Source organism: Thermoascus crustaceus (assembly GCF_041956765.1).
Source record: "Thermoascus crustaceus strain CBS 181.67 unplaced genomic scaffold VTN00scaffold_3, whole genome shotgun sequence".
Taxonomy (NCBI): Eukaryota; Fungi; Ascomycota; class Eurotiomycetes; order Eurotiales; family Thermoascaceae; genus Thermoascus; species Thermoascus crustaceus.
The window spans coordinates 3,393,972-3,418,196 of record NW_027192529.1 but is presented as its reverse complement, the minus strand read 5'-3'; the positions used below and the strand labels follow the sequence as shown (position 1 = coordinate 3,418,196).

Sequence of the window (24,225 nt, the reverse complement as noted above, 5' to 3'; positions counted from 1 at the left end):
TGAGATCTGGTTATCACGTATCGTTAACACCGATAAGGTCCTGGGATCGAACCCCAGTCTGGTCAAAATTGATTAATAGGGGATTGGATTGGGAAACCCATACCTTTTCGATTCCCCTTCCTTTTCTCTTTTTTAGTTTGCTTTTCCAAATGATAGAAAGAAAAGAAAAGAAAAGAAAGCGGTCCCTGAAAAGTTATAGGGTGGATGTGATGCTCTGATTTGGTTGTCGTGTCGTGATTTGGAGATCCCGTTCCGTTCCTTTGCTAAACCTCGTCCCTGCGAACGGAGAGAAGAGAAACAAACAGGAAGCGGTTTCGGTGCAGGTTTATCTGTCGCTGAGCTGAGCTGGCTCTTCAAGTAAGTAGGTGTTCAGACTGTCTGAAGAAGAAAGAAGAAGACTTGTATGTACCCGAGGACACTTCTAGGATGTGAAGGGGAATGGGTATGTTGAGACGATGCGGTGGTGGTGATGGTGGTGCTAGGGGGACTTGGAGGGTGATCTGAGAGATCTAAGAAAAAAAAGGGAGGGAAGAAGCTGCATGCGTGGCAGAAGGGTATCAGTGATGATGATAATGCAGAGAAAAAAATTTATATATATATATATATATATATATTCCAAGCAGGATGGTTGAGAAAGAGGGCTGGGCGAGCATAGGTTGAGGTCCAAATTTGTTGAATAGAACCTTATGGTCATAAGAAATTGTGCTGGCTGTAGCTTCTTGGGGAAAAAGAGCGCATTATGCAGAGAACCATCATTCCAGAGTTGCATATTCCATCTGCATCGAGATGGGAGATGGAGTTGGAGAATCTGGTTAGACAGACAATACCAAAGTTCCTCCCCGCATTCCACGAAAGCGGCCCAAAAAGAAAAAAAAAAAAAAAGAAAATAGGCCGTACAGTAGTGGTCCGACTCGGCGGGGAGGGAAGGCAAAGCCGTTAGGGAAAAGCAATCAAGTGCAACCATGCGATCAATTTAGATTGCGGAGAAGGTCGCACGACCTGTGCTGCGTTAGCATAACATGGGGTAGCACAGTCCATTTTAATCCGGGGTTATCGCGGCTGGGTCAGTCTTAAATATTTAGCCTACACTAGGTACATATGTAGGTACCATTAGAAGGTATGCACTATAGATAAGCCTGCGGGGTTGATGATAATGAGGGGTTTGCTGGTTGACTGCGAGGGATTGGGCCGGGGTAAATGGGACCGACGGCCCAGGGCCTGAAAAGAAGGCGTGAAAAGAAACTACAGATACATGATTGAGGCAAGTCTGTCTCATATTTGCATCTGCTGTTTCTTCTGTTTGGAAGAAATAGAAGGAATAAATGGAGACCAGTATGTATGCGGTCGGAAGTGTCGGATCAGATGCAGGGTCAACATCCAGCTGGATGCTGTCTGCTATCCTGTCCACTTGATTGTCTGGCGGTCCTTGGGTCTTGTCTTGTCTCAGGCGATCCATTCCACAATCAATCGCCACTCCATACAGAAGACAGGAGAGGAGACGTGTCGAGTGCAGCATTAGTATGAAAAGTCCAGCAGGGAGTGGACCGTAGCTGCACATGGACTGATCTATGTGCTATACTGCATATGATGGCGAGTGCTTGTGCCAGGAAAGCGTACATAACTTACCCACATCCATACTACTCATCGAAGCGAAGCTTAGATGGATGACGATGCATGCAGTGAGACGGCCGGACGACCGAAGAATGCGGAGAAGGGAGAGCATCAGGTAGCACGAGGCGCACGGATGTGATGCCAGGGTGATCCTGGCGCTCTTCATACTTGAGACCTCTCCTGTGTACGGAGTACAACCACAGATATGTTCCTGGACGAAGCCAGGTAGCGTGGGAACGCTGCGAATCTTGCCAGGCCCTGACGCGTGGAGCAGATGAGCTATTGGTCAGATATAGTAGATGCAGGTTGATGGATGGATAGGTGGGTAGATCTCTCAGGATGGACTACTCGGCAGACGAGCCAGGATTGCACACGTGTGGTTGAGCGAGATGTGCGAGGGTTATTGCTCGTTGCTGTCGATGGAGATGTCCTCGATCACGGAGGATTATTAGGTGGACGCAGTGCAGTCGGGCCGGATAGAGAGCGCATGGCTGCCCGGGAAGCCCAAACGGGCGAGCCGGATAGAGAACTCGGCCGATCGGCCTGCGTCTCTAACAACCCTATACGGCGTAAGTCACCCAGCACCGCATGAGAAAGGATCCAGGATGCTTCTCGGGGACGAAGTCGCTGTATGACGGCGCAAACCCGGAGATTGAAAGCCATCTCGCACACGGTCGTTGCATTGGGTGCAGGGAGATATCATGGCATCGTGAGACTCGCGATCAGCAAGGATGGCGAAGTTCCCAACGCACCCGGACAGATTCTTCTCCCGACAAGGAGACTCGTGGACCAGGTGCTGGCCAAGCTGTCAAGAGCGGGGAGCATGCCTTCTACTGTCCGTCGAGATCTCCGTCCAGAAAAATTCCAGATGTGCATCCTTGCCGATGCATCCACTTGATGCTGGACGGGATGACGATGTCGTGCGGGCCGAAGAGCGAGGAAGCACCGGGGAGACGATAGAGATAAAGCAGAGTCTTACAGCATCGGATCAAGTACAGCGTTGCTCGCCTTCGCTATCTTTGCAACGGCGATCCGTCCCGACAGTCAAAACTAAACTCTGATAAGAGCGCGCCAACGCCCATGACTCGACGCCGATCCCCACTTCATGCAGCTCATCCGCCTGGAGACCCGAAGCAGATCCATCCGGTTCATCTTGAGCGCTGCGCACGAACGCTATGCGGAATACGAGAGACTATTTATTTTAGAACTGGTAGACGGTAGTATGCGTTCCTGCGGTGATGGCCGTGTAGATTCGACGTGAGATCCCGATGTCAGACGCTGTCCGGTTCTCCCCCGCGGTCTTCTCCGCTATCTGTGGCCCTCGAACGATCGTCTGGCATGCCCATCTGGACGTATCTCAACCGATCCATCATTCCTCGTCTGCCGTGTGACCTTAACATTTAGCTCGTCGTCCGTCGTTGTTCAGCCAGCTCCACCGGGATGCTCCGTCCAGTCGCCACGGCCGCTTCTATCAGCGGCTCCATCGCATCCAGCTCCGGGCCCCAGAGGACGGGCCCTGCCTGCGCGCTCCATCATTGGTGATCTTATTTACGGCCTCTCCCTCCCCGACCCGGACATCCAGCTCATCGTTGAGGCCCATGCTCGTGCTCGTGCCTTAGGAAGCACCACGTTTCCTGTCCCTTGCTCCCTCCGTCGAGGTACCTGACGGCCCTGACAGTGGCTCTGCATCTGCAGACGACGGAGAACCTGAACGGGCTTCTTCAGCGCTGACGAGACTGATCCCCTCCTCTGGACCGTGACCTCTTGGAGGGCTGATAGGGCACAGCTCCCGTGAGCCGGTAGCGTGCTTCAACGCTGCGTGCACGAGGCTGGTTTGGCGTCTGGTGCGGTGGCGTTGGTCAGACCGAACAGTCAGAGAGCTCTTGATAGCGGCAGTGGAACCTGGGGAGAACCGCAACGAACCGCTCGGGCCAGCAGAGAGGCGAAGCAGAAACGTGAAGGGGGAGAAGAGAAAAAAAAAATTCTAGTCCCTTGGATGCCTCGGGGACTGCTGAAAAGAAGGGTTGAAAAAGAGGATAATCGTGTGCTGTTCCCTCTCCTGCTCTCCTAGGGTTCATAGTGTCTGGTCCCCCGTCTTGCTCTCACTCTTGGGTCATTCTGTCATACTCGTGCTCGCTACCGTGGCTGACGCCATGGAGATCTTTTCCATCTGACTGCACTCTGTGTCTGCCGGTGCCCTGTCCATGGGCAGTGTCTCTTCCTGTTCCTGTGTTGCTTGACTTCTTGTTCAGTTCGCCTGATCCTCCCCCGTCACATCATCTCCCCGGGCTGTGGCGTAGGCGCGAGCTCCAAGTATGAATACAGATCGATCCAAAGTCAACATCAAAACAAACCTGGTTCTGCTCGCCTGTGTCTGAGCATAACTTAATCCGTATACCCTCTGCGCCTGTGTCTGTCTGCCATCTCCGTACCTGACTGCACCTTCTATTCGACATCGATCCGGCGATCGCCACGACATCTTGCATCCCTGCCCTTTATTGTCTGGTCAGCTGCCGATTCATTGTGCTGATCACCCTTCAATCACTTCAGTCCTCCCAGTGGAGTGTTTTATACCCGACTCACCGGCCACTCCCTGGCACCCTGCCTCTGCACCCATTCACTGTGTCCGCGGGTCTTTGTAGTGCCCGCAGGTACTCCCACTGCACGCGGGTCGTCCGTGAGACTCCACGTACCTGCGTGCAGTGAATCAATCTGAGAAAAATGGCTCAGCCATTGTCTCTAATCTCTGCCCAAGTCCAGTTCATGGTGAGCCTTGTCAACATTCCTTGTTTATTCCCTAAAGTGCTGGCTACAATCTCGGACTATGGAGCGCTATCCAACGGCTCTACCTAGGCCGTTGGAGCGGGCCAGTGCCCAAATACAGGCTGAGTATGTAGGGGACGTGCTGCTGACTATCGACCTTGCCCTCCAGGATGACCGACTTGCCTTGGTGCATATCCCGCTGGACCTGTACCCGTTCTTCCTGCAGCCAATCCTGCAGCTTGTCTTCAATGAGGTGCCAGCCATCCAAGACCCTAATGTCGACGAGACCGAAGAAGAGCCACCTGAAGCTACCAACACCTCTCAGCCGGCTTTCTTGAACCTGTCGATCACTCCGGTCGAGTGCTCTGTCGTGTGTTCCAGACAGCTGGCCGAGGAGCACTTTGCACCGCTGGCTGACAAGTTCAACCAGATCGCCGGTGCCACGGGGAGTCGTGTGTCCATCAGCAAAGAGGACTTTATCGTCATGCAAGTAGATGGACAGGGTCTGGATGCAGGCGAACGGGTGCTGGAGCTGACCAGCCCCCTGGCAATGGCCGGGATGTGCGTCCTCTCTCTTCGTTGATCCGGAGACATTCCTCAGACTGACTTTCTATAGCTCGATCTTCTTCATCTCAACCTACTTCTCAGACTACATCTTAGTCCCGTTGCGCTCAAAAGGACAGGTCATTCGCGCCCTTGAGAAACGAGGCTTCACGTTCGAGGTCACCGCGGATGCCTTTGTCAACAGCAGCAATCCGCAATACAACGGCACCTTCAGCATTCCTACCTCACCGCAGGAACTGAGTGCACAACACTCCCCGCCTGCTACTCCACCTCCATCAACCTTGTCCGAATTGCAGACGCGCACATTTGCCTCCCTACGAAGGCATAACATCGTCCCCCGCGTCGACAAAACCCTGCGGTTGGTCCAATGCGCGGCCCACCACCGGTTCAGCGAGACGAGCTCCGCGTCGATCTTACGTCCCGCTCTAACCACAGCGCTGATTGTCGATAAGCCGCGTTTTCTGTCTCTGACCTTGACGGCCACTGACCCCGCGGCGTCCATCCTGCTGGAGAAGCGCCTTCTGCCACGCTTCTCGCTGGACCCAACCTCAAGCCTCAGCCCAGACGAGGACAGCAGCCTGCTGCTCGGGTCGAAGGAGGACATCCTCATCCCGATCATGCTGGACCTGCGTGAGCTTCCTCTAGAAGCGACAGGTATCGTCTGTGGTGTCGCGAGCCGCCTGGCCGATGCCACACACAGTCGGAGCGATACCACCACCAGACTGACGACCAGCGCATCAGTGACGTCTCTATCGAGCCTGAATTCCCATCCTTTCTTCCTTGCGGGCTCACCGCCGCTGTTTGCTCTCTCACCGTCGGATTCTCTATCTCTATCCAACATCAACACCGCCCCTCCTAGCCCTCCGAACACAGACTCACATCACCACCACCACCACCACCACCATGATAAGAAGGACAACAACCACAACCATAACACCCTTACGCCGCCGACGCACCACCTCCAACCAGACCCAGAATCATACCCTGACGCCGTAGAGATCAGCTTCCTGAGCACCGCGCGAGCGGGGACGGTCATTGTCGGAGAGCGCGAACTGAGTCGCGCCGTGGACGCGCTCGACGCGGAGAGCAGAGAGCTCGAACGTGAGGCCGATGATAAGGAAGGGGGAGATGTGGCGGATGAATATCCGTAAAGAATAAAAGATTCGGGATAAGGGTTGGTAGGAACTTTCTCCTGATGGATCACCATCTTCTTTCACCTCGGGGGTACCCCTGACCAATTGGAACCCCTTTTACTCCCAGCCAAAAGGGAATAATAATCGAAAACAAAAATTTCATCTGCTGATACCTCAAAAAGGCAAAACAAAGCAAAAAAGGCGCAAGGGCAACAACAAAACAAAAATCCTTTTACTTTTTTTTTCAAGTCAAATAATTTAAATTTTTTTTCTTTGTTTTCATTTCGATTGGTAATTGTGACATCATGATTCGAATCCGACACGGACGATGAAGACGAAAGATGCATGACTTGAAAGAATCGAATTAAGTTTGAATACCATACCCGAACTTGTTTTCTTAATCTAGCAAGCAAGTGAGTTAAGCAAGCGATTTCTATTTTGCTTCTTTTTCCCTTGCCTACTACCTAACTGTCTATCCACGATCGCCATGCAGCCGACTTCTCTTCTCTTGTTCCTTTTTTTTTTCTTTAAGTCTTTCCCCAACCGAAAATGGAGGCCTGTGTCTTTTTCCTTTTATCGGGTGGTTTCGTCTGTTTTCAGTCAGTCTAGCATAGCAAACATTGTAAATTTGTCTATTGGACATGTTCTGTCTCTGCCGAGATCGATCAGATCTGTGTATTCTAGTCTAGAGAATTAGTCTAGTACAGTGCAGTACTCTACTTTACTAGCTAGCTCTGTCCATACTACTACTAGTGCATACATCGAAAGTATAAAAAGTAAGGTACCCGATTCATATACACACAAGGGTATATAATACTAGCAGTCGGTATGGCATAGCATCAACACACATCCCTCTTGTATTAGATCTGTTCGTTCATTCGTTATTTATATTCATACAGATCACACTACATACAATAATACATAATATACACACCCACAGACACTAGTGATACATATCTGTCTGGATAACAGCCTCATAAACATACATCACCGACTCATGCTGATCCGGGAGACAATAGATCCTCAACTTCCCATCCACCACAGCCACATCGACCGGATTCTGCGTCAAGAGCTTGCCAGCGTCACTCGTCAGCGCCAGCGGAACCTCCCAGAGCGGGAGCATGGTCTGCGTATCGACGAGGGCGATACCGCCCATGTTGACGCTGGATGTAGGGGACGAGATGGTTGCGACGCCGGAGCAGAACATGATTGGTCTGATGATGTCGTTGTTGTTGTTTTGCTGGGCGAGGAGGGAACCCGGCGTGCGGTGGTGTCCTAGGAACTTGCAGTCCTGGTAGTCGACGAAGGAGGTTGGGTTGGGGACTTTGCTTTGAGGGGCGGTAAACCCTGGCAGAGGGGTGAAGCCCTTCGGATAGTTCTTGAGCGACCAGGTGGTCGCGTTGCGGGCGCCCCAGTTCAGGGTGACCAGTTCATCGGTGACGGTGTCGTGGATGATGCCTCCGTTGTGGTCTGCGGCGCGGAAGAGAGGTGTTTGTTCGAGGGTCAACGGGTCGATACGAACGATGGTCGCGGTCGTGAAGGGCCGGTACTGTGACAGCGTGAGCCAGAGGTATCTGCCGTCGTAGTCGATCCCGCCGTCATGGTACTCGATATCTCCCGGCTTGGTGAGATTCGCGTCCGCAATACAGTTTCCCTGCGCGTCGTAGACGAGGAGGTGAGCAAAACCTGCTCCCGGGGTGCGGTCGGTGCCGTTGATGGTGCGATTGTATTTCTCCGTCGGGACGGTCCAGTCCCCTGCGGAGACGAAGAAGCGGTCATCGCCCAGACGGACCATGCCCTCGGGCTCACCAGTATCGCCTTCAAAGGGGGTCTTGGAGATGAGCTTCCATTCTGTGTCGCGGTCGAGGTTAGTGAAGAGCTCGACGATTTCAGCGCCGTCGGAGGCGGCGTGGGAGGGTGGTAGCTTGTTTCCCGGGACGAATGGTTCCTGACGGAGAACCGTCACGCTCGCAATAGCGCTTGAAGCGAGCAGAGTTCTTGTCGCGACAACGGGAGAGAGACGCATCTTGACGAGGTCGATGGCGATGGACTACTAGTAGAGCGGCATCCCACGAGAAGATATGGCAGCTTTTAAACAATTGACCAGTAGCCGGTCACAGCCGGACCTGGCCATGGACGCGTCGAGATCCGGCTCGCGGTGAGCGCATGGGAAAGTCGCAGGCGAAGTGCGGAGAATAGCCGGAGATGAGGTTTGACGCACGTTGCCCGGCGGGGAGCAGCCGTTGGCGGATAACCACGTGCGGGATGAGCCTGTCTGCATCGAAGATCATCAACGGCTTTTAGGGCCATGAAGGAGCATCTGGACTCTGGCCCGTCGACGTCCATGGATCCAGTTCTGAGAACTATGCTGTTCTGCCAGAGCTCGTCTCACGGATCGCCGTGGTGCTCATATTGGGGACTGTCTAACTGTAGACCTTCACAGTACCTGATCGTAGATCCTATTAGCACAAGAACTTCCTGGAAGCAGGCGCAATGTATGCATGGATCTTCGGCAGAAATAGAAACACGGGTATAGAACTCACCATCCGCACAACCGCCAGCCCAGCAGCCTCCCTTCTCATTCCACGCCACGCAACTCACCACCTTGACGCCCTTGCCTGCAGGCACAGTCGCAATCACCTCCCCGCTCAACACGTCCCACGCAAAGACAGATACCTCTCCCGAATCACCAGCCTCGCTGCCACTCAGCACGGCCGCATCAGCCTTCGCGAAGACGGACCGGATCCGCAGCTCCTTGTTCCGATACTTCGGGGCAGCAGGACCTCTACCCTCCCCTCCTTCCTCCCATCCAAAGGCCTTGAGCAGCTTGCCATCCGCACGGTCCAGCATCCGGATACGCCCGTCCAGAGTCGAGGCCAGCAGCGCGTTCCCGTCCGCGGAGCACCGCACGCTGGTCACCGGGTGCGCCAGGACATCGACCGTCGTGCGGCCCTGGCGGATGTCGTAGATGCGGACGCGCCCGTCGTAGCTGCCGCTCGCGATCGAGTAGGTGGGCATGTGGACGTGGAGGCTGGAGACGGTGTCTGTCGCTTCGCTGAGAGTCTGGATGGGCTTGTACGAGTTGGAGCGGGCATCCCAGAGGTTGATTGTAGTATCAGCGCTTCCTGTAGTATAGTGTCAGCGTATACATGCTTGTATAATTTATGCTAGACATGTAATCGTGTTTTGTCGAAGCTCTTTCGCTGCAGTGTACAGCGCGGTGCACATCTTCCTGAAAACCACCCCCAACTGCCCATCCCCGGGAAAAAAAGTTCAGAGAAAAACACCATACTCACCAGACACAACAACCCAATCCCCCTCCCCCGCAAACTGCACAGCCTCCACTCTCGCCTGATGTCCCGACCACCTCCTCACGGTTCCCCCATGCTCCACATCCCACAGAAACACCTGCTTATCTCCCCCAACACTCGCGAAGCGCGAATTGTCCGCCGTCACAGCAACATCCAGCACGGAGTATCCGTGGGCCTCGTATCTCTGGATCGGGGTGGTGGTCACCGCAGCGGCCGAAAACGCGTTGTTGGAGGAGGCTGGGAGGGCGCGGGACAGGTGGATGGCACGGTCAGAGGAGCCGGTGAGGAGGTACGTGCCTGGGTAGCTGGAGAAGGTGACGGTGTTTACAGGGCCTGCGATGTGGTTTGTATTAGTATAGTGGTTACGATGGTGGATGATGCCCGTCGGGAGCCTAGGGACGCAGTCTCCAGCGCTTCTTCAGTAAGAGACTCCAGTTCCAGGCTGACTTACCATTGTGAGTCTTGAGAGTGTGCACGAGTTCCGTGGGAAATTGCCTAGTGACGGACATTAGAAACAGCAACGACAGAAATCTTCGCGGTCGAGCGTCTGGTTTGAGCTTTACGGTAGAAGAACGCTTGTGTCGTGTGTGTAGCTCTGGTTTGCACCGGAGGCCCAGACCGCCGCCAGCGCGGTCCACGGTAACCCACGGACGCGAGGCTCCACGGTCCACCGCGCATGGGGATTATATCACGGTCCTTACGCTACCGCATGCTCCACTTAGGAGAACTAAAAATCTGGAGTACCTACGCAAGCAAAAGGCACGGACACTGACAAAGGAAATTAAATCTGCATTGACTCGCTACTGAATACGAAGTGGGTAGGTATTATCAAGGACGTAGAGAACCATCGCTAGCTACCAGCGGTAGATATAAGAAAGGAAACCTATCACCAGCGCAACCTCCTGCAACGCGGCGGGGCATAGGGCGCCCATCTGTCTTCGTTTGGGTTCTCACCAGCACGATCAAAGGCAAGGAAACCGGGTAATCAAGATAATTAGAATAGAGAAAAAAAAAGTATACAAATCCTCCCCATAATGCTCCATCAACGCAAATACATCCATAAAGTACTGCCTTAACGGCGTCCGTGGCTTCGGGCAGTAGAGCCCTGCATCTGCTCGAGCTCCTGCTCGAGTTGTTTGATCCTGCAGTTGGTCAGCACGCTGTGATATAGAACGGGGTGGGCTTCCACATACGCAGCGTGGGTAGCTTCCAAGTCCTTGTTGAGACGGTCTCTCTCTGCGATGAGCTTCTGCTCCCACTGTCTGAATCTCTGCTCCTCGATCTTGACCTGTTCCGTAAAGCGCTTCCGCAGGTTCTCTTCCTCCTCCTTGAACTTGGGGTTGTCCAGCTTGCGTGGGCGGGCCTCGCCGAACTTTCTGGTCTCCATCTGCTGAGCACGGTACGCCTCGTAGTGCTGCTCTTCGGTCGTGTGGATGAGGTCAAGCATGTGGGTCCGGATAAGGATCGAACGGAGCTTCTTGAAATCACAGTGGTCCTCGTTCTCAACCTCAGCAACACCCCAGATGTATTGACGACCCTTGACGATACGGCCGTCATTGGTCTTGACATCCTTCTCGGATCCGATCACAGAGAATGGCATGGCGGCCATCAGAGCACGAGCGTGAGCAGCAGCATGTTCATCGTCCTCCTCAATTGGGGGCTGGTAGATCTTGATACCCTGGGCCTCAATAACAGCACGGATCTGGTAGAGTTAGTACCAACTGTTGTAGAGAAACGTAGCGTCTGCCTTACCCTCTGCTTGAATCTGGCCAGATCAGACGGGCTGAGGGTATCAGCCTTGGCGACGACAGGGATCAGGTTGACACGAGAGCTGAGGCGCTTCATCACCTCAATGTCGAGCGGCTTCAGGGTGTGTCCAGTGGGGCGAATGAAGTACAGGCAAGCGTGAACACGCAGGTCGATCTTGTCTGTACGGCGGGGCTGCTGCTCCTGCAACATGTACGACTCGTGCTGGTCGTCCAGGAACTCGATGATTGGCTGCCACGAGTCGCGGTTGTTCACGTAGTCACCGAAGCCAGGAGTATCAATAACGGTGAGACGAACTACACCCAATCGTATTAGCTCGACGAAGAGACAATAGATAGAGCGCTCCAGTTGTACCTTTGAAGAACTTCTCCTCGAGTTCGGCCTTGGTGATCTCGATCTCAACGGTCTTGTCAATCTGCTTAGCATGGCGCTTCTTGTGGTCGGCATAGTTCTTGATCGTGGTCGAGAACAGGGTGTTGATGAACGTCGTCTTTCCCAATCCCGACTCTCCAGCGACCTACGTCCATCAGTCACCTTTCTGTCACTCGTAAAACATCAATTGAACCCACCATAATCGTGAAGGCCGCACCCCGTTTAGCGACAATCTTGTGTCTGGGTATCGTCAGTAAGAGCTAGGTCCAGCTCTTCTAATGCCACCCCGCATTGGAAAAACATACCGCTGGTTGGGGAGCTGTTGAAAGCATTCGTTAGTATCCTTATTTATTTTCCACAATCAAGGGTTGTGTAACTCACGTTGGCAATGCCAATGGGAGAGGCGGTTTCTGAAGTGGAAGGGGCCATGGTAGACATATCGGCGTTCTGGAACTCCTAGAAGACGTGAAACAGGAGCTTTGAGCAGAAATAACCCAGGCTCAAAAGGTGAGCGCGTAGACGACCCACTGAGAGAGAGGGGGAATCCTGGAGAAAGGTCGAGATGCACAGGTAAAAGGACAAGAGGAGAGAGCTGCTGTTGCTCTTGATCTTCTGCTGCCCCTGAACGCCGGTGGAGAAGCCGTCGAGACTCAAGCGAGCGAGAGCGTAAACAGGCCCCGGACCGCGCTAGCCCCAACGCGGCTTGGCGCGCCGCTCGGAACATTCTGCGTCGGGCTCGGATTATCTTATCGCGCTTTCCGCCGAGCGTCCGGCATATCGATACTAAATTTTTGAAGCGCGACGGCGATGCGACGGCCGTGAAAGGCAGCAACCGGGACGATGAAGACGGATTTCAAGGTCAGTTCTTTTTTCCTTAGCTGATTTTATTTTGCTGATCATGGATTCTGACATTTTCGCAGTTCTCCAATTTACTGGGGACTGTTTACCGCAAAGGAAACCTCCTCTTTAACCCCGACGGCACCTGCTTGCTCTCCCCAGTGGGCAACAGGGTCTCGGTTTTTGACCTTGTGCAGTACGTCTGGTCTTGTTGTTCTATTGTGCGACACAAGAACATATACTGAGAACGCTCTAACAGTAACACTTCGTACACCCTCCCATTCGCGCATCGCACGAATATCGCCCGCCTTGACCTTTCCCCCAAAGGCAATCTCCTTCTCTCTGTTGACGAGAATGGCCGCGCTATCTTAACCAATTTCCACCGGCGAATTGTCATCCATCACTTTTCCTTCAAGGGTCCCATCTCAGCGCTTGCATTCTCACCCTCTGGTCGGCATTTCGCGGTAGGAATGGGCAGGCGGTTGCAGATATGGCACACACCTTCAACACCCGGCACGGACGGCAGTGGGGAGCTTGAGTTTGCGCCATTCGTCCTCCACCGTGACCTTGCTGGGCACTTCGATGTGATCAACAGTATCGAGTGGTCTAGCGACTCGCGCTTCATCCTCACGGCGTCGAAGGATCTGACGGCGAGAATATGGAGCTTGGATCCGGAGGAGGGTTTTGAGCCAACTACTCTTGCAGGTCATAGGCAGGCTGTGAAGGCTGCGTATTTCACGGCTGATCAAGAATCTGTAAGTGATTCCAGAGAGCGGCTTAGGGCTCTCGACTGATCCATCGATAGATCTACACAGTCAGCCAGGATGGCGCTCTTTTTAGATGGGAATATGTCGCCAAGACCGATCCAGAGACTATGGAAGAGAGCTCAGACCCCCGCTGGAGAATTACCAAGAAGGACTTCTTTATGCAGAACGATGCCAAGCTGAACTGCGCTGCGTTCCACGCGAAGTCGAATCTGTTGGTTGTCGGGTTCTCGAATGGGCTCTTTGGCTTGTACGAACTGCCTGAGTTCAACATGATCCACCTTTTAAGGTATGTTCAGTATACCTGCTCCCTCCTTGTAGTGCGGCACTGACGATCTCTAGTGTCTCACAAAGTAATATCGACTTTATTACTATAAATAATTCCGGAGAGTGGCTGGCTTTCGGTTCGTCGAAACTGGGGCAGCTGCTGGTTTGGGAATGGCAGTCGGAGTCGTATATCTTGAAGCAACAGGGGCATCTGGACTCGATGAACGCACTTGTTTACTCCCCAGATGGCCAGAAGATTATCACTACCGCGGACGACGGGAAGATCAAAGTGTGGGATGTCAAGTCTGGGTTCTGCATTGTGACATTTACGGAACACACGAGTGGAGTGACGGCTTGTGAGTTTTCCAAGAGAGGAAATGTTTTGTTCACCTCGTCACTGGATGGATCGGTGAGAGCATGGGATCTGATACGATATCGAAATTTCCGGACTTTCACCGCCCCGTCTCGACAGTCATTTTCTTCCCTGGCGGTAGATCCTAGCGGGGAGGTCGTCTGTGCAGGCTCCCTCGATTCATTTGATATCCATGTGTGGTCGGTTCAAACTGGCCAGCTGCTGGACCAGCTCACTGGCCATGAGGGACCGGTCTCTTCACTGGCATTTGCGGCAGATGGAAGCCATCTCGTGAGTGGAAGCTGGGACCGTACAGTCAGATTATGGAGCATCTTCGGTCGGACTCAGACAAGCGAACCCCTGCAGCTCACGTCTGACGTCCTGAGTGTGGCTTTCCGACCGGATGGCAAACAAATTGCCGCGTCGAGTTTGGATGGCCAATTGACATTCTGGTCTGTCTCGAATGCTACCCAGGAAGGTGGAATCGATGGTCGTCGGGACGTGTCAGGCGGTCGTAAGATTACCGACCGCCGAACCGCTGCGAATGTCACAGGGACGAAATCATTCAATAAGATCACCTACAGTGCAGATGGAAGCTGTATCCTAGGCGGAGGAAACAGCAAGTACATCTGTCTCTATGACGTTGGAACCGGCTCGTTGTTGAAGAAGTTTACGGTTTCGGTTAACACCTCGCTCGACGGCACCCAGGAGATTCTCAACAGTCGGGACATGACAGAAGCTGGGCCTCGCGGACTCATAGACGAACAAGGTGAAGCCTCTGATCTCGAGGATCGCATCGATCGCACCCTTCCGGGTGTGAAGCGCGGTGATGCTGCAGCTCGTACCACCAGACCTGAAGTGCGTGTCAGCGCCGTGGCCTTCTCTCCCACAGGACGTTCGTTCTGTGCCGCCTCTACAGAGGGCCTATTAATATACAGCCTGGACACTGAATTCGTCTTCGACCCGTTCGACCTCGACATTGACATCACCCCTGACAGCATTCTCGCCACTCTCGATGCTGCGAAGAAAGCCTCCGCCGCAACCTCGTCCGATGATAATGAATCATCCTTCCTGAAAGCTCTCATCATGTCTTTCCGTCTCAACGAGTCCGCTCTCATCCACCGTGTCTACGAGGCAATTCCCCCTTCGAACATCCCTCACATAGTCCGTTCTGTCCCTACCGTCTACCTTCCCCGCCTCCTTCGCTTTGTCGCCCATGCCGCAGACGAGACCCCTCACCTGGAGTTCAACCTTCTCTGGATCGAGTCCTTGCTCAGTATCCACGGTCGTTACTTCAAGGACAATGCCGGCAGGTTTGCGTCGGAGCTGCGCTCCGTCCAGCGTGTCATTGATGAGATCAGGGACAACTTGAAGAGACTGACGGAGAAGAACCTTTACGACCTGGACTATCTCCTCGCGAAACCCGTCCTTGCGGGAAAGAATAAGGCCAATGGGGTCGTAAAGACGATCGATGACAGCGAGGGAGTGGTCGCGAACGGAGACGTGCATATGGATGATGCTGATGGAGAGGAAGATGGGGAAGGCGAATGGATCGGTCTCGAGTAATTGATAGTATCCATGTCTGCATATTGCATCTGCGTTCGGCGTTACATATTACATTCAATGTTTATATACCTTGGAAAAGCATAGGATTTTTTAAGAAAAAAGTTAATTGGCGGTCTTCTTTTTGCTGTGGATGTGTTTTTGTAGATAGGTACTTATGTGATTTTCTGGGGAGAAACAGAGGTTCTGTTCTGGTATTTCCTCTTTCGCTTTCTGATGAATTCTCTTGAGGGAATTATATAATTTCCATTCCCACAATTCGAAAATGGGATCCTTAGAACGTAGAGATGGGGGCTTCGGTTCAAAGTAATGTTGTCCGGGGTGGGCTACGCCACGCTAGCCCATACTGGTTCCACTTAAAGTCAATTTCTTTATCCAGTTTACCCTACTCTAGGGACTATTCCTCTCATGCGGGATTTGCTAATTGCTAATTGAATTGAACGGTCTCTCTTAGGCTTTGAGAAAAATATTTTTTCACGTAGGGGAAACAAAGAGAGCCAAAACACCGGAACTCACTAAGAGTTTAGAGTGCTCCAAAAATGAGGATTTCGACGAACTAAGTCGGCTCCACGTCTAAAGTCTAACATCAGTCACTACGCAATCCGTAAGCTTGGTTGTGGAAGAAATTAGTATAGATATAGTGGTGTGCCTGCTGTAACGACACCATTGTTTGTAGTAAAAAGGTCTTGTGAAAACCGCACCGTCCGGGTGAATCAGCTTCAGTCATGAGGAGTTTGTCCCGTTGCAGAGGATCCGTCGAGAAAAGGTAATTGATAAATTCATGGCGGATGTTATAGTTATGCTTTTCAACCTATCATAGCGTCTCGGTCAGCCCGGACGCTGCTTAACCGATGCAGCTAAGTGGTACTAACACCACTCCGGCTTTTAAGGATATGGTTTCTCAAGAGTAACTCTGATAGGTGTCAATTAAGTGTCAAGTTTCCTGCATGTATAGTATCCTGCAGATTCCGTAGGTTTTCTAGAAAGAAGGAGCATTGCTAAAACAGGTGTATGGTCTGGTTGCAAAACTGAAGGTCAATATTGTTCTTTTACGTGGAACCAGTAAGACAACGTCATACTACATGTGTAAATAAAGACATTGCTCGTCGCAATGGCATATGATGACTCGTTTAAAGTTCGGAACACGAGCCACTGATTACGGAGGCAGGAGCACGGGTAATTAGAGCCAAGAGTTCGGTGGGCACCGACACGTCTTCGACACAAAGGACAAACACAAAGGAATCCAACTAATATTACCGTTCTCTTGTCTTTATGCTTCTCAGTTAGCCATCTACTTCCACTTAGGAGACTATCTGGCTCGTGGTCCAAAAGATGGTTATACCAATCAAGGGCAACAGCAGCTATCTTTCCATAATGGATCTTTCCAGGGAGCGAAGGGCACAAAGTGACTGATATCTCCTTCACAGTAGCACTGTAAGCGGGGTTCCTTCACTGGATGACTCTTCTCAAGAATGTTAATGTAACTATTTTTCTTCAAAAACTACCTGGGTAGTTACAATACAACCTTGTGATCAGTTGTGCAACTTGGGAGGTCACCAGGCCTTGTCGAAGCAGCAACAGAGTCGAGGATCCAGGATCCATTCTAATTGCAGCTATGGATTCCTCGATCGCCAAAATTTACCAAGATAGCATAGCCATCATCATGGAGTATTCCACACTTTTTGTTGTCATCTGCACAGTTGTGGTTTACTATTTATCCTCAAGGACATCCAAGCCCGAACCCGTGAAAGCGCCCACAGTCAAATTCATCAGCTCTTTGGCCCCCGAGTTTATTAGCAGACTCCTGTTCAACCCGAAAGCCTCTACAGTCATATACAGCGGATATCAAAAGGTCTCTGGTATTTCTTACGGGACTGACGATCATAGCTAATGGAAAGCAGTACAAAGACACAGCGTATCGACTGCTCAGACTTGACAGCGAGTTGATCGTTCTGCCAACTAAATATGCCAACGAGCTGAAGAATCTACCCGCGTCAAAGCTTAGCGCTTTGGAAGCCACATTCACCGTACGTGCTCCTCAAACTGAGCTATGATGACGTCTGAAGCTGAGCTTTGCAACATAGAATGTTCTTGGGAGCTACATACAGCTTGACACGGATAGCCACCTGCCTATCAAGACATTTCAGAAGCGCTTTATCCCTGCTATAGGTGAGTAGCTGAAGGGATAAGATATTAAGGTATCTCAATTTGACTCGAACTGAACCCCATGCAAAGGCAGACTCATTCCACGCCTAATCGACGAGCTTAAATACGCCTTCGAGGTCGAATTCCCAAAATGCGAAGGTGAGCAGCATAGGTTCCTAATAGAGAAGGCAATAAACTCATGTCGAGATACAGACGAATGGGTTGCAGTCAAGCCACACAAGATCATGCTGCGTCTCGTGGCACGGAGCAGCTCGCGACTTTTCTTGGACAACAGCATCTGCCGAGATGAAGAATTCTTGGATACCGTAACCAGTTACTCCTTGAACATCTTTGAGACCGTCGCAGTGCTGCAGGCCTTACCGGTCTTCATGCGCCCTTTTGTTGCAAAATTCCTCCAAAGCTACAAGAGACTCATGAAGCAACTGAAATACGCACATGAAGAGATCTTCATACCTCTTATCGAACATCGTATTGCTGCAGGCAAAGCAGGTAATCCAGGCTACAAGAAACCCGACGACTTTTTGCAGTGGATGTTGGATCTGGTCGATAATGAACAGGACGTTGATCCCCGTTTCTTTGCCCATCATTTCCTGCAGCTTATGGGATTGGCGGTCTCTCACACGACTTCTATGGCTATGACGCACATCATTTACGACCTGGCCATGATGCCGGAGTATCTGGAGCCATTGAGAGACGAGATCCATGAGGCACTACCTGAAGGCTGGGAGAACGCTACCCAAACTTCACTACACGAACTGAAACGTCTGGACAGTTTCATGAGGGAGTCTCAGCGTCTAAATCCACCTGGAGAGCGTAAGCAAACTAGAACTCCGTCCTGATTTATTATACATGGTGTCCAAAGCTAATCACCCGACAGTCGGTTTCCACCGTATCGTAAAGGAACCGATAACACTTTCCGACGGCCTCGAGCTCCCTAAGGGAACCCATATCTGCATGGCCTCCGGCCCAATTGGCATGGACCCGGAAATCGTGCAGGATCCAGATGTCTTTGATGGCTTCCGGTGGTTCAGAGAGGACAAGTCCAGCTCCAGCTTTATCAGCATCGGGCCTACACGTGTGCATTTTGGGCTCGGAAGACACGCATGCCCTGGCCGCTTTTTTGCAGCCTATAGCATGAAAGCTGTCCTCAGTCGCATCCTGCTCGACTACGACTTCAAGTTTGAGCCGGGCCAGGTAGGTCGGCCTAAGAACATAGTTTTCGGGGACGCAATCGTCCCGAACACGACGACAAGTGTGCTTTTCCGGAAGAGACGTGATACTGTTGCTAGCCGTCCTTTAAGCAAGTCTCTGCAGCCTGCGGTCAGGGGCATGATTTCACCAAAACGGGCTGGACGGTAAACTTGAGCAGCATGTAGCTTGAGAATGGCTTCATCTTCCTTTACCTACGATGTATCTAGAGAGCAGTTAGCTCGTCTCAGACATGAAATCAAACCTCTATTTTGCTTAAGAAGGGCTTAGGGCTTACCAAGTAGCTTGTTGTAGAGAATAAAACTTCAGGGTGATAATTTGAAACTGTCCATTACCCCCCTTTTGATTGCCTATGATGATAACTACAAAATAAGAGAAAGCGCAGTGCAGAAAGCCAGGCAGTCCCTTGCTTTGGTGCGCTAGTGCTCAGAAGGGGCACCTTTGAGCAAAATGCAAAATCTGAAATTGTACACATTTTCCTCTTATTTGTAAATTAGATAGTGCTGCAGTTTGCCATGTCATCATCGGTGCTGCAATATATCTTATCTTCACAGGAATATGTCAGCGGCTTCTTCCTTTAATTGTAGAGTCACGTTGCTACATTGTTTGATAACTACCTAGGTAGTGAAAGATCTTCCAAATGAGATACCATAACTCCTTTTCTTTGTGGTTGGATGATTCTGCTGGTCACCTCCACCATGTCACCGGTGGACAGACCTTCGTTATTCCCACCATCATGATGGGTGGCCGCCGCTGCCTTCACGGTCATATTCCGTCTCCTTACATTTATTTGGCATGCGAAACGAGTAGCGTCCTTAATGATTTCGATCTCAACACATCTGCTGTCTATTTTCTTCTGTCACCATTTCAGGGACCTGAGATATCTATCTAATCTTCTATCTGCATTTTTCTAGCCTGCCTGTCTGTCTGTCCTATCTTGTCCAAGTCTAAGATAGCAGGCTGGCTTTCTCACAATGATTTCACTCAACCATCTCCCTGAAACTGTGCTCTTCATCATCCTGTTCCTGGCTATCATTCTTTACTACACCCTCCTCATCTCATTCCTGCAAAACTCCCCCGCTCTCCTTACTTCAATCATCGACAGCCTTTGTGTAGGATGGTCATGGGTTGTTGCGAGAACTCATTTGAATTTCAATCTGAACATTATATCAGACCCAAACAAGAAGAGGAAGAAGAAGTCAAGGACAGATGAGTTCGTAGACTCAACCAAGGAGATCCTGGAACGGGTCCATGAGAAGCGTAATTTCGCCTCCTTGGTCAGGATGCTGGATCCCACGCTGGAGGGAGATGACCCGGGAAAGTGGAGGATGATAATGGAGATTATGGCTGCGGTTCATTTCTGCTTCATGATGCTTCATACGGTAAGTATTTATCTGGATACCAATATGGCTCTCATTTTGTGATTAGGTTCTTCTAATTCCTGATAATAAAAACGACAGCTCCCCAACACCAACACCTTCCACAAAGAAGACATTCTTCCTCCTTCTCCTATATTCGGCCCTGCTGAAACCGCCAACCGCGCATACTGGACGCTGTCCAAAGTTCTGAACAAAACGCTGAAGCACTACCCTCATCTCATTTCATTCCTCGTGCAGAACCTAGAAGAGATCTTCGAAGGAGAGGATATCTCGCTCGTCTGGCGTAGGGATGGGATCAAGGCGCTCCCCGATACGAAGAAGGAGCGGTTCCGGGCGTATCGTCGCTACGCAGATTTGAAGACGGGGGCGGTATTTCGGCTTGTTGGACAGCTGGTAACGGAGGGGAATGGGTGTGATGATTTGATGAGTAGTATGGCGTACGTTCCCCATTCCCTAGCTATGTTTTCCAAACATCTTCGATATCACTTTACATCTAGATAAAACTAACGAATCAATGACAACGTAACAGATGGCACAACCACCTCCAAACCGACTGCCACCCGCTCTTCCTCTTCCCCTTCCACGCCCCCGTCGACGCCAGACACGTCTTCATCGACGCTCTCCGCAACAACGTATTCTCCTGGCCGATCATCCTCGCTCTGAACCATACACAAGACGGAGATCTAGTGGCCCAGGCGTTGAAGACCAAGGATCCGCGGGACATTGAGAGGGCGATTGGGGTCATACAGTGCCAGCGTGTGCATGATACGTGCCAGAAGGAGTTGGAGACGGTGGATAGGGCGGTGAGGCATCTTAAGGAGGTCTGGAAGAGGAGGAAGGGGAAAGGAAAGGGAAGATGGGTTATGGGGGTAGAAGTGTGAGGAAAGCGAGTACTACCTTCATAGCTATGTGTATTGTTGCAGCTTGAGTATTACAGGTAAGAAGTCCTCAACGCCGCCTAGGAATGGCTCGCTAGGAGTCGTGATGGTCGTTTTGTATCCTTTGCGGAAGGAAATATAGGTATCCTTGATGGGCGGATCGACTGGGATCAATCCTGAAGTCCAAGTTAGTCCCCGAGATCTCTAGGTATATGGAACATAAGGTCGGAATCCTGAAAAAGAACAAATTGATAGCGTTGCCTTTTTTAGTTTAACAAGTTTATATCTGCTGAAGACACGGCCTTGTATGCGCCGAGAACACAGCCTCGTATCCAAGACACACCCTTGTATCCGCTGAAGATACAGTCCTGCACATGTTCATAGGCTAATGCATGGCGATGATCCTTTTGTTGTATCGCTGGCCGAGGCCCGAATTCATTGGCTACCTATAAAATCGCCCCAGTACCAAAATCTTTTCGCGACCTGGCAATTCTTTTTTCACACCTTTCAGACCTACATATTTAGGTAGCCTTATCGACGGCCCGAATACTTGTCCAGTACCAGGCTCTTTGCTCTCACTCCAGGTGGGATGAGCATACAGATTCATCTGATCTTACCAGTGCTTCGTCAGCTCGAGTTGCGTCTTAACATATACTCCTGTAAAAAAAGGAGCCAGTCAAAACATACATTGGCTGATCAAAATGCCACCGTCCGCAGGTAAAATCGCTCCCAGTCACAATTCAAATGAAAGGGGGAAAATCTTCCTAACGTTACAGACAGACTCCGATATCCCTTCGGACACAGAACTGCCTACTCCTTGGGATACATCTAAAATCCCAGAACACCGCAAATCGGATGTCATTGAGAATTTCACAGCCGAATACAAGAACAATAGAGGACATTGGGAAGCTTTGATGAATCGAACAAGGGAGATATGTGAAAAAAGATTGAAGGAAATATCAGTGCAGGCAATAGTGACCGGTCGTGTCAAGTCTGAGAAATCCCTGAAAACAAAGCTCTACAAGCGGAACGCGGAAACGAGGTATGATGCTCAAGAGGCCATCATGCGTAACCAACTCGACTTTGTGGGCTTGCGAATCTCTCTCGACTTCCCAGATGAGCACAACAAAGTAGCCCAGATGATCAAGGACTCTTTTCAGGATATCAAGACCAGGGTGTTCTCACGCGGCTGGAAAAGCCCCGAGCCGGAATACTGCCAGAAGAAATTCGGCAATTACGCCGCCACGCACTACTGGATCCAACTGTGCGAACGCGACAGGACGGACCTCAGATTGTACGCCGAAGAGAAGGTAGAAATACAAGTCTTCTCGGTTCTATTCGATGCCTGGGGCCGAAATCAGCCACGATCTCCAGTACAAAACGCTCACTGGGGAGCTTTCTGCCGCGGAACTCAGGGTCCTAGACGGTATCAAGGGGTTGGTAGAGACCGGCGAGGTACTGTTCGAGCACCCGCATCAGGCGCACCTCGCACGTGTGAAGTCTGACAGGAAGGAGCTACGAGTCAAAGAGGAGCTCGAGCGTGCGCTTAGCGACGCAATACCGGAGATAGAGGCCACGGATATGGAGATCGGCGACGTGGAGCCGCTGTTCAATCTGCTGGATCGCCTTGGGATCAAGAGACTAGGCCATTTCAAAGCTGTTCTGCGGAAACTGGATATCAGGGAGAATTTGCTGGATAGGATTGAACAACGGAGAACGGACTTTGCGCCGTTTGAGCTCACCATTTCCGCTTTCATCGTGGCCCAGCTTCTCAAAGAATTTGTTGACCGCGACAGCGTGCCGCAAGGGCCAGGTTCTCCAGATTCGGTGATCAAATTACTCAGTTACTCTTTAGTATGGCTTGACAAAACAATCGGCAACTCAATGAATCCCAACCGTTTGCAACCAGCACAAATTGAGTATGGGCAGTCAAACACGTGGACGTGAATCTCACTGAGAACCAGCTGCGGAAGTACGGGAACGAGTTGAGGAGAGCAGGGTACGTATGTAAAGGGCTGCTACATGAATCAGTTCACAATGGCTATACCGATTTAATCGAGTTGCTACTCAAATACAGTAAGGAAATTGACCTGGAGGTGGAGTCCAAGGATGAGGATGGTCCGCCTTCACTATCATGGGCTGCAGCAAATGGGCATGAGGCAATAATAAAGCTGCTGTTTGACAAGGGTGCTAATCTAGAGTCTAAGGATAAGCATGGTCTGACACCACTATCATGGGCTGCAGAATATGGGTGTGTGGCTATAGTTGACCTGCTCAATAAGAGCATGAACAAACTCTAATACCTGATCAAATTGCCTTTGTCAAACAATAGTATCGTTCCAACCTTTGTAAGGAAACAGTAGTAGGGAAGGGTCTGGTAGGGCTGACATTTAAAAGTACATTCCAGCCTAAACTCTATATTGAAATGGGGGTTGTGGCTCTGATATGAATGAAATCATGGTGTTTTTAAATCTCAGTGAATCACTGCTGCATGGCTCTGCTGTTGCACCTAGTGCAGGAGCTCCATGTCTTAAAAGCTGTACTTGCGATCATTGAATTTTCAAGAATATACTCAAAGGACTGCGATTGCCAAGCTGGTGGCGATGGTCTCGAGGAGTGTGAGAATGGTCTGAAGCGGGAGGACCTGGTGGAATTTTTGGGTGGGATCGTTGATGAAGATTGTTGTTATCCTCGATCATCACAGCAGCGAAAAGTCAAGTTAATCATCACAAAGTCGCCCCGATATAAATGACGCAACTGCAGTACCTTCGCCCAATATCAACATCCACATCGCAGCTGTTTTGCTTAGCGGTCCTTGGTCCTAGACTTCAAGAGACCCGATGAAACAGTCGATCGTCGAGAAACAGACTCCATATGGTTTATCACTTGACTCGTCATCGGCGTTTCCGCTCCTGAAACTGCCCCCCCCCCCCAACGACTAGCACTTTCGAAGCGTACGCCCTAAAACATGCCACGAAACATCGTCGATTTAGTTCTGGAGCGACGAGAAAGTGTTGACATCGAGCTCGACGAGCTTGCCCTCGGATTGGTTCACGACCCAGGCCTGATTTCGCAGATGGTTTGTGATGACCGGCATCACCAATATGACAGTGGCAACCGGGCAATCACTTCGTCATCTCCCGATAGTTCCAGTGATATAGAGGCTCCGTGGGTGATTTCATGAAATCAGTAAAAGAGCTTCTTTTATCTACTTAAGATACAGATTTTAGATCTTGGTTGGTACTGTATGTACAGCATACGGAACGAACTCCCGTAGACTATAGGTTAC

The 24,225-nt window shown here is 51.1% G+C and overlaps 8 protein-coding genes across 8 annotated transcripts; 5 read left to right on the top strand and 3 right to left on the bottom strand.

The window, feature by feature from the left end:
- Positions 1–2,098: 2,098 nt before the first annotated feature.
- Positions 2,099–2,509, top strand: VTN00DRAFT_6436 (uncharacterized protein; the record flags this gene model as incomplete). The annotated part of the gene is made up of 2 exons (XM_069433072.1): positions 2,099–2,180; positions 2,304–2,509. The coding sequence occupies 2 exons, from the start codon at positions 2,099–2,101 to the stop codon at positions 2,507–2,509; spliced, it is 288 nt and encodes a 95-aa protein (XP_069288868.1).
- A 1,926-nt stretch (positions 2,510–4,435) lies between these two features.
- On the top strand, positions 4,436–6,089 carry VTN00DRAFT_6435 (uncharacterized protein; the record flags this gene model as incomplete). Its single annotated transcript, XM_069433071.1, has 2 exons — positions 4,436–4,935; positions 4,991–6,089. 2 exons carry the CDS (start codon positions 4,436–4,438, stop codon positions 6,087–6,089), a joined length of 1,599 nt encoding a protein of 532 aa, XP_069288867.1.
- Positions 6,090–7,014: 925 nt separating this feature from the next.
- VTN00DRAFT_6434 (uncharacterized protein) lies at positions 7,015–8,097 on the bottom strand (the record flags this gene model as incomplete). The annotated part of the gene is made up of 1 exon (XM_069433070.1): positions 7,015–8,097. The coding sequence occupies one exon, from the start codon at positions 8,095–8,097 to the stop codon at positions 7,015–7,017; it is 1,083 nt and encodes a 360-aa protein (XP_069288866.1).
- Positions 8,098–8,124: 27 nt separating this feature from the next.
- VTN00DRAFT_6433 (uncharacterized protein) lies at positions 8,125–9,891 on the bottom strand (the record flags this gene model as incomplete). Its single annotated transcript, XM_069433069.1, has 4 exons — positions 8,125–8,342; positions 8,615–9,196; positions 9,368–9,715; positions 9,834–9,891. 4 exons carry the CDS (start codon positions 9,889–9,891, stop codon positions 8,125–8,127), a joined length of 1,206 nt encoding a protein of 401 aa, XP_069288865.1.
- A 200-nt stretch (positions 9,892–10,091) lies between these two features.
- VTN00DRAFT_6432 (uncharacterized protein) lies at positions 10,092–10,367 on the top strand (the record flags this gene model as incomplete). The annotated part of the gene is made up of 2 exons (XM_069433068.1): positions 10,092–10,122; positions 10,198–10,367. 2 exons carry the CDS (start codon positions 10,092–10,094, stop codon positions 10,365–10,367), a joined length of 201 nt encoding a protein of 66 aa, XP_069288864.1.
- An 87-nt stretch (positions 10,368–10,454) lies between these two features.
- VTN00DRAFT_6431 (uncharacterized protein) lies at positions 10,455–11,950 on the bottom strand (the record flags this gene model as incomplete). Its single annotated transcript, XM_069433067.1, has 7 exons — positions 10,455–10,524; positions 10,576–11,084; positions 11,135–11,445; positions 11,504–11,666; positions 11,719–11,761; positions 11,827–11,840; positions 11,903–11,950. 7 exons carry the CDS (start codon positions 11,948–11,950, stop codon positions 10,455–10,457), a joined length of 1,158 nt encoding a protein of 385 aa, XP_069288863.1.
- Positions 11,951–12,361: 411 nt separating this feature from the next.
- VTN00DRAFT_6430 (uncharacterized protein) lies at positions 12,362–15,307 on the top strand (the record flags this gene model as incomplete). The annotated part of the gene is made up of 5 exons (XM_069433066.1): positions 12,362–12,379; positions 12,442–12,554; positions 12,618–13,113; positions 13,164–13,411; positions 13,465–15,307. 5 exons carry the CDS (start codon positions 12,362–12,364, stop codon positions 15,305–15,307), a joined length of 2,718 nt encoding a protein of 905 aa, XP_069288862.1.
- Positions 15,308–16,919: 1,612 nt separating this feature from the next.
- On the top strand, positions 16,920–23,236 carry VTN00DRAFT_6429 (uncharacterized protein; the record flags this gene model as incomplete). The annotated part of the gene is made up of 13 exons (XM_069433064.1): positions 16,920–17,163; positions 17,219–17,331; positions 17,389–17,473; positions 17,540–17,608; positions 17,663–18,283; positions 18,348–18,664; positions 19,639–20,061; positions 20,140–20,495; positions 20,588–20,861; positions 21,713–22,230; positions 22,298–22,790; positions 22,901–22,935; positions 23,014–23,236. The coding sequence occupies 13 exons, from the start codon at positions 16,920–16,922 to the stop codon at positions 23,234–23,236; spliced, it is 3,771 nt and encodes a 1,256-aa protein (XP_069288861.1).
- Between the last annotated feature and the right edge of the window lie 989 nt (positions 23,237–24,225).